General features: G+C 39.3%; 1 protein-coding gene across 3 annotated transcripts in view; it reads right to left on the reverse strand.

The window, feature by feature from the left end:
- Window positions 1–9,659, reverse strand: part of rph3aa (rabphilin 3A homolog (mouse), a) — a 41,853-nt gene that overhangs the window by 16,051 nt on the left and 16,143 nt on the right. For 2 of the 3 annotated variants that reach the window (XM_005720033.1, XM_013909039.1), the window contains exons 2-3: window positions 1,610–1,741; window positions 1,336–1,465 (exon numbers count right to left, since the gene is read on the reverse strand). In XM_005720033.1, the coding sequence (XP_005720090.1) occupies window positions 1,336–1,465; window positions 1,610–1,741 (262 nt within the window). The remainder of the gene's footprint in view (window positions 1–1,335; window positions 1,466–1,609; window positions 1,742–9,659) is intronic. The other variant, XM_013909040.1, reaches the window with a different exon arrangement.

Consider the following 9,659-nt stretch of genomic DNA (forward strand, 5'->3'; position numbering starts at 1 on the left):
GTTTGATGTGTCACATGGCCCTCTTCCTATTGAAAAAACAAAAGTTGTATCCAAGATGGCCGACTTCTAAATGGCCACCATGGTCATCACCCATCTTGAGGAGTTTGCCCCCTCACATATACTAATGTGCCGCAAACAGGACTTTAATATCACCAACCATTCCCATTTTATCCATATAAATGGCCCACCCTGTACTTTGGTAAATGCTTTTCCTTATGTGTATTTTGTTGTTTTCCTTTCTGTCTTTGTCCAATCCCCTCCTGTGAGTCCGTAATTGTTTCCACCTATATCTCATTTTCCACTCAGCCTTGAGTGTGAAGACATGAGTTTCCCTCTATACTTGCACTCCCAGGTTTCCATCTCTGCCTTTTTCAGTTTAAGGACTTTGTATCCTGTCAGTATTTTGCAGCACATTTTGCTCACATCCTTTGTGAGTTTGTTAAATTAATTTTGTGCTGCATTTGGGTCCTCTTTTGAACTCTTAGGCCCAATGTCCACTGTCACAAATTTACAGACATTGAGTCATGTTTCCGTTAAAACCCTGGAGGATTCAGGACTGTCCCACTGTCAAATCATCAAGTGCATGAGGGCTCCCTGCAGTGTTGGCAATATGGGTGGGGCTTGGGGGACCGGGCTGTCCAAAAAGGTCGCTCTGCACCCTCAGCTAAATTCTACTGACACACTTTTACAGACATAAGTAAAATTTGTTCATATATTTTGGTAAAGAAAGAGTTGAATGAGCAGATCAATAGTGAGTCATTTCAGTAACAACCAAGCTTAGGTCAGAGATGCAGTATTAGAAGCTTAGTGCAGCTGCAGCGACAGTAAACTAGTACAAAGAAGTCACTGACCCCACCAGGGCGTCAGCTTTTATGTTTTTCGGTGTGATTTCTAGCATGACCTCACTTAAAAATATGCGCAAGTGCATTGAGGACCTGTCCTAGTGTAATGACTTCATCATTCCAGTGGTGCACTTTGACAAACTTAATATTAAACCCTAATCGTTTTCTTTACATTCGTTTCAAACTGGTGTCGCCCTTTTGTGGCTTTATGGGTCATAGTGACTTACAGTAATCACCACCTGAACTCTTCAACAACTTAAATGAATCAAGAAATTGCACTGGTTACTAAAAATGTCACATAAATCTCTGGAATACCGTTAGGTAGAAGGATGAAGTAGAGCAGAATGTTAAAGAAAAGGTAACGAACTTGAAAGTTGTGCTTAAGTATAGTATTTGAGTAAATGTTACTTTCCAAGCAGTGGTAAAGAAAATTCCAGTCCAGGCACAGTCCCTTCAACCCCTATGAACAAAAAAAGTAACAAAATCCACCTACTTTTTTGCACTGCACACAGAGGACAGCTGTGACCCCCTGTGGTCCAAACGACGCACCACACAGCAGACAGTGCATCTCTCCATCACCACACGCTGTCTTCTTGATATTATCCAGATGACTGGAAAGACGCCTGAGAGCACATGCAAATTATTATCAGCACAGGGACACAAACTTGGCACAGGCTTGACATCAAAAAGTTGTTCATCTCAGTGAGCATCTGTGCATGGTTGGTGATGTGATTCAGTGCAACAGAGACAACGGTTTTCCATCTCACTCAATCCTCTCTTGCTCGATGGCCTCCATCATAGCTGCCCGAGCTAGCACACTGTTGATGATCTCCTTCTCCTCATCTGTGAGCTCCTCCCCTGGGGTGCCGCCAGGCATGTTCATTGTCCACCTAATTCTGCTGAACCCAAAGCGCACACACACAAACACACAGAACAGACACAGAGTACAAGTGACAAGCAAAGTGAAAATAAGACTCAGACAAATGGCCAAAACATCCAAAAAGTGCCTAAGTAAGGAGTGCTAGACACTAACATCAAAGCACAGCTGGAAACATGTTGGACTTGAAATAATACTGAGCAGCTGCAGTTGTTTTCATACACAATAACACAAATGATGTCCAATTTTTATTTTGCATCTTGTGACCAAAACCCACATAAAATAAGCCTTTTAATTAAGAGTGATCTGTGATCTGAAATCCATTAAAGTTTAAATGGTTCACAGATTCAGTGACAAGCCAGTGGGGATCAGTCACTTTTCTTGCAGGTCATACTCTAAGCTTGCTTCACATGACCTGGTCATTTTTTAAACTAAAGCTACGGAGAAAAGGCCAACAGAATATGCTTAATAAATGTAGTTAATTAATTAATCAGTTAGAACATTTTGGGACTGTTTTATCATCACATTTAATCCTACAAGATAGGATTGAATATTTTTTTGTTTTATTCCTTGTTTATTTTTTCAACTGGGCCATGAGCTGCCAAAAAAGATCATTTCCCCCACTGCGGGTAAATAAACTCAGCAGACATACAGGGGCATTTCCAGGATTTCTTGTTAATGTTGTAGCTCAGTGAAGACCAAGAACAAAAAAGGGGGGATGACCAAATAAGATTATGTGACACAGCACCAGTGTTAACAATAACACATTACAAAATAACACATTATACCCATTACTGTCATTACAGTAATGTGTTACAAAGTAACGTTACATCACATTTCTACAGTACTACAGTAATTTTTGTCGTTACTTGTGCTACAAGGGTCCCTCAGTTCTCTGCACCCTAGACCGAGAGCAAAAAAAAGAATAAAAGATCAAACGTATTTCTTCCTGCACACTATAATCAGCTCTGTACCAGGATCAGGAGATATTATAGAATATCATCTTCCACCAATTTGGTCACAGAGTACATAAGTCCACTCAGTGCCAATGTGGAAGCTTCATATCAGTGTTGTCAAATTAAGACTAGCTGCAACCAAGAATCTTGCGGGTTTCTAAACATGTGTCTTTGGCATATGGCTGATAAGAACAATCTTAAAATTTCATTACAGAAAGTAAATATCTGGATTTTTAAACAGCTGTACTGAGACAAAGACAGACCAATAATTTAGTTTGTCACTCACAAGATGACTGTCTAAGAAATTTTACTGGCAAAAAAAGATACCACAAGTGCAAATGCTGCTGGATGGTTGGAAAACCTCTGGCATATTCACTCGGAGAGCAGCAAAAATAATTTGGCCAATGAAAATCAAACTCATCAGTCTGTGAACTAAAGTGTTGGATTTTCCTGGGAAAGTGTCTATGGTGGTAATTTCAGTGACGGTGGGATTTTCTGGCGCAACCCACGCTTGCTCTGAAAAATGCATGTCTCTTAGATTTCTGACAGCAACAGTGTCAGTAATAATATCTTCACAAGATCGAGGCAGCAGCAGTTCTTGAAACCAGGCTGCACAGTCGGCCCTCCACAATTACAAGACCATGGGGCATGGACATGGCTGGCTCCATCGGTGGGCCGATGGTGATTTTTCGTTTTTATGGGCCGATGTTTTTTCTGGGTTTTTTGTAACGGTTTAAACAATGATAGGTGGTGGATTGACCAGATGCTGGCCGATATGTAAAAATAACTCCGTTGTTTGGTGGTGGCTATGGCGGAGCTTCCACAGAGGCCAGCAGGTGGATGAGGGAAAGGGGAGGCAGGAGGAGGAGAGACCCGAGGCGGCCGCAGGTCCGAGTGTCAGGTGAACTGAACTTCAGGTAAGAAGTTATGACCTGCAGTCTGTCTGGGTCAGATATAAACCAAGTTTAGGGGTAGTTTATTTTCATTGTGCTGACTTTTTACTGTCAGTTACAATAACTCGTACTGCGTGAGCTAGCATGACAGAGTTTCTATACAGCTGGGTGGGTGCTATGATGTTACCAATAGTGAACTTTATTTTATTCACAAGGTTAGTTAGTAGAGTTGCCAACCGTCCCATAAAAAAACGGAATCGTCCCGTATCCAGAGAAAATATTACGAGTTTTGTATTGAGCTGAAAGGAAACGCAGTATGTCCTGTACTTCAGCCAGAATGGAAAAAGACACAAAGCTGGAGTTATTCTGTCTTTACGCTGCACAGCTGCTTCTTCTTCTCTCATTCTCTCCCCCTCCCTCTCCTGTTGCTACTTCAGTCATGATCAGTGATCAGCTGATCAGCTTTTCTCTCTTGTTTGTTTATCTCCTACTTTGCACCAGAAAGAGGAAACCAGCGGATGTTGCGCTAAACAACAGCAGCACATTTAAGCTTGATCAGCTGCTGTTAGAATTTATTTAATATTAATTTCTAGTATCAGCTGATGTTTGCTGGAGCCACAGCTGTAAAAGCTGCTGGTCATGATATCGGTTTGGATAACTGGTGAGAGGGAAACATGAAGATGAAACCAGGAGATGTCCTTACTGAATCATCAGAGCTGAACAGGTGATGGAGAAACAGGTTTACCTTTAGGTGACATGAATGAGTTGAAGGGAAGTTATGAACTGTTTCTGAGAGACAAATAACACCAGGATCCTTTGTAGCTGACAGCTGGTAACTATGCAGGGGCGGGTCTAGCAAAGTTTTGCCAGGGGGCCAGGTAGGGCATTAACAGGGAAAGGGGGGCACAAAGAAATACTTTTCTTTCTTGTTCTTATTTAAAATGTCTTGCTTTTAATAAATAATTATCTGAATCTTCCAACCAAAGTTTTTATCTGACATAAAATGTATAGAAATCATACATATACCAACAAGACAGTGTACATCACTGTCACAACAGCGTTTGCTTTCATTCAAAGGCTCTATGGCTTTAATACCTGGTCTCTTGTCAAAATGCCCGGGTCGATTTTTTGTCCCAGTCCAGCCCTGGCTGGTTCTCACCTGAGTTAACATCTAATTGGATCTGATAAACAACCGTGGAAAAAAGAAAAGAAAAACCTCAACATGTGGTCAGCAGGTCCCTCCATAATGATCATGTTTACGTCACTTAATGTATTATTCTAATTGCCTGTAGGCATTTTCTTTCCAACAAAATGAATGTTTGTAGTTTCAGTGGATTTAACAAGGATTCATTATTCATTCAATCACCACAACACTTCCTTACTTATAATTCTGCTCTGTCCAAGCTGTAAAGAAAGCTTTTCACCAATTTATAAAGATATTTAAGTTTTGCAAGGTTTGATCAAGGTTATAGATGCTGCATGTATAATTGTCAAACACATCCCTTTGGGCTACATGGAACTCAAATGGCTGCTTTGCTAAACCTGGGATAATTATAAGATCAATTATAATCTACTTGCATCCTGCAGATTGTTCTTGTATGCATATTATAGAGTGAGGCAAACCTTAGCAATATGACCTTTTTTTCTTCTCTTTTTGTTAGACTTCTCTATTAACCACGGATGTGAATATGTGCCCTCTTGTCTTGAATGTCTCTTCATTGTTGTATGTTTGCTCTTTTACTTTACTAAAATTAAGGTAGCAACACTGCATTCAGCAAATTAGTTTTTTATCAGGTAAAAAAACATTATCCAATATATGGCAGTCATTTGTGACTGAAAGAAGTTAAATCCTGTCTGAATTTTACACCAAAAGCCTTTCCTGATCCAACCCCTGGTTGTGTGTCTGGTTGAAATTAATCAAGTGGCCATTCACTTGCCAAGCAAATATGTAAAACACTACACTATGTCCAACAGATGCAAAGGAGCTCAAGACTCAACAGCCAACTCAAACAGTGTTACCATTAAGTTAATACGGTTGTGCCACATTCATAAACATTCACAACTCTGTATTTGGGGATGTACACATGGATCATGTGGAAAACTATGATGATGCAAATATTTAATAAATTCATGCAGCTTAAAGCAACAATATACAACTACACCGCCTGTTAACATCTTCTCTAATTCACTTGAGATTTTACTGATTTTGATTAATATCATCTTAAGGAGAATTTATTGTTTTAATGAAAAACTGCTTGTTTTTCAACATGCATATTACATCTTATATTTTATTCATGTTTTTCCTGCTGGAAGTGCACTTTAAAAGGGATTCACAGAATAACTAAATGGCAAGAATGAATAGAACAAGCTGACATCAATTCATATGAAGAAATTCAGAGTAATATATGTGACTGAGTGATATTTCCATTGAGAGCAGCTCACATTATTCTGCTTGTAAAGACATGACTGCAGGGTTTTCGCTGTCCATTCAACTTTCAGTGTGCCACGGTTGAAAAGGTGCGCCTTTAAAAAGGTCTGAGGGGAGTTAATTTGGTTACCCATGATTTATGTGAGCTCGACCACACCTACTGCTATATTAGTGCTTCTGGCCATTAAAACCTGACTGTCTGCTGGTCTACAGGCACATAAATTCTGTACTTGTGCTTGAAAAAAATGAGGCATTAATTGAAGCTGACTGCTGACTGTAGTAAGTGAACTGTTAGCAGTAATGTGTTGTTCAAGTCTGGACTGCAATGTGCATGCCTGAAGTCATTTTCACTGTAGAGTAGCACACTCATTATCTTTTGACAAGAACATTGTTAAGAGAAAAGAATGACCTCAACCTCTTGCTTCTGGACCAACCAGCCATTTTCCTGATCCTGCAGACTGCATCTCAATTCCAAGTAAGTACAGAAGGAAAATAGTTTTGCTCCACAATTAGCACATTTTATTGTCCAAATTCCAACTATATCTGCTACCTGCCTCATTAATGTCCAAGCATCAGACATTAAATCGGGCAGTGGCTGCTGAGTAATGCCTCACTTACTTCACAGCTGACTGCTTTTCTTCTTTCTCATCCCTTTCCTCTTCAAAAGAATATCCTGTCCCCAATGCATGTAAATGTCAGAGGTTGCTGTCATTGCAGACAATGTGGCAACCTGACAGATTGATATCTGTGACTTGGTGTGTGTGTGTGTGTGTGTGTGTGTGTGTGTGTGTGTGTGTGTGTGTGTGTGTGTGTGTGTGTGTGTGTGTGCCTTGAAGGGTTTGAGTGAAAAACAAAGGTGGGGGGGTCAGGGAGAAAGGAAATGTTCAGAAATGGCAGACACTTTCAGCCCATGAGTCACTACACTCAGCGGGTAGCACACACACATGCTGTCATCATGAGTCAAATCACTGCAGTTACAGCCTGGACCATCTGCAAATAAACAATTTTTATGCCATGAAAAAAAATTCCGTTATAGCAGAAAATTAATTTGCGCTTAGATTTTGCTGTAAAAAAAACCCAAATGATCTGTATGAGTAAAGTCAGTAATATATCTCTATCAAAATATTTTGAACTGTAAGAAAATAAATTTGGGATATTGAATTTGCATATACGTTTGCTAGTCACAAAACTACAGTCAGCAGGTTGCAAGCTTAGTTCAGCATATAGAAAACAGCTTGCCTTTGAGCAAAACTACAAAAAAAAAGGGGGAAATCTACTTATTTAAATCTGTTTCACAAAGAAATGACTAAAATGTCAGAATTTGCTTTTATGCTTCACATTAATTGTGATCAGGCTTGTTGATGTTAATGTAATGTGCTACTGGCTTCATATTTGCCATGCAAAGGCACCAACTATTCCATAGTTAACATCAGTCAGTCAGACTACAGATAGTTATAGCAGAGAATATTGTTAATTTATACTGCACATAATAGATCACATAAATCATGAATTAGAGTTCCAATTGGTTGTTCCTCATCATCTCTGCATCATCACTCTGCACACACACACATGCACGTGCATTATAAATTGACCATTGAGAGGAGAGCTCACTGCATTAGAGAAGATCAATGTGCACTTGGGCTCTGCAGCAGGGCATGACACTCCTATCTGATTCTCAATGTCACATGCTAAAAAGGCCAAATCGCTTACACATGACAGCATGTCAACATTATCCCTATTTTCACCCCATGCCCTTTTGGTGTGTCTCATTTACTGATTTTGTAGCAGTGATACCATTACAACGGAGCTGCTCTACTCATAATTAAGCTGCACTGGTGGGTCTCCATGGGCCACCAACATTCAACTATGTGAATGTAGTTGTAAAACTTTATGTAAATGATATTTCTTTAGTCATATATTGTATGTATGTATCAACCTTGCAAATAACACTATGGGATTTCTTTTCATTTAAAGTTATATTTCGTTGGTATTTTTATCTTAGTAGTGTCTGTCTGCTGCCATCCTCTTGGGGCACATAGAACCAACCATGAATGAAAATATAAAACTTTCTCAAATCTTTTTTTTAACCAAGTGAAAACAGTGTGGAGGTTGGGGTGATGGATGGGTCAACAAAATGCTGGAAAAGCATTGTCCTCTACTCTTAACCAAGAAAAATTTAAAAACCCATAGTATGATCTTTCCAATCCTCATAGCTGTCATTTATAATTGTCAAAATTAATTCAACCTTAATTAACATAAATTACAAACTAGTATGTGCATTCAAAGCAGTTGTGGGATACTTCGTGTGTGTGGGCCCTGCACTTTGTTTTCTACACTCACTGAAACAGAAGCTCCTTGTCATTTTAATCTCAATTAGCTTGGAGTAAATGGGTTCTAATTTTTTTAATTTAAGGTTATTTTTGTTATATCATGGGTAGTCGTGTTTACTGATTGGAAGGTTTGTGGATTGGTGACTGGCTCGTCCTGTTCATGTACCAACTTACTCTTGGCCAAATTGAAGCTGAACTCCAAGTTGCCCCTGATGCATATATACAGCATGTAAATAGCACTCCTTTGCTGTAATGCTACAATATTTTACTGTTTTAAGAATCCACCATGATCCATCAAAGACCAGCAGGTGCCTTGGGAATATGGTGGGAACACATAAAGTTCTCATGGCAGCCTGAAAGTACCCATATAACTCTATATAATGTATGTAATCTATAATCTATATCTATATAATCCATCTATATAATAAGAACAGACATGACATCTGTAGACTGACAATTTCAATATTCCTAAAACTACTATTTAGCTAATTTGACTCATCTCAATATTAAAATCAATCTAAATAGTACAATCAGTATGCAAGAATTTGCATGCAATTTTATGCAATGCTATAAAATTTTCATTTTTGTGCATTTTTGTATAATTTCCAATAAAAAAAATCCAATTCAAGAAAAGAATGACATGTTATTCTTATGACTAAATATCAAAATGGATTCAATTTGAACCAAACACAATGTGAGGTTTAAAGTATAGTGAGCAAAGAGCTAAGGGAGCTGACATTGAGCAATGACCAAACAGATGACATCAAAGATACAATCAGTTAAGATGACCTTTCCCTGACAGATGGCAGGTTACAGTCCACATCAATGTGTCAAGAGCTCAGTGACTCGAAAAGACCTCAGTGGCAAACTGCTGCTCATTTGAACTGAAAGGGACCTGCAGAGGTGTGTTGGTCACCTATAAGTGATGCTTCTGGACACATAGGAGGGAGTGTATTTATAGAACCACAAGAAACAAAGCTTCTGTTTCTTGTGGTTCTTTGTGGCAAAATCGCAAAAAGTTAGGGAAGAAAACCCTACAAACGCATATCAGGTTACAAAGCCACAATCTGTTCCATGTTTATGATGAGAGAGATGATGTGCTTTCCTGAGAAAACCACATAAGAAGACCACACATCTTGAACTCCTGCCCTACACCAAGGACACGTCACCACATTAAGCCTGGCTTGATTTAGAACTTTTTTATAGTGTAAGTTGACAGAGAGGTGAAATTGGCTCCAGGGATCACTGGCACTCACATGTACGTGTGTGTGTGTGTGTGTGTGTGTGTGTGTGTGTGTGTGTGTGTGTGTGTGTGTGTGTGTGTGTGTGTGTG

This window comes from Pundamilia nyererei, unplaced genomic scaffold (genome assembly GCF_000239375.1).
Source record: "Pundamilia nyererei isolate P.nyererei 1_Seehausen unplaced genomic scaffold, PunNye1.0 scaffold00002, whole genome shotgun sequence".
Taxonomy (NCBI): Eukaryota; Metazoa; Chordata; class Actinopteri; order Cichliformes; family Cichlidae; genus Pundamilia; species Pundamilia nyererei.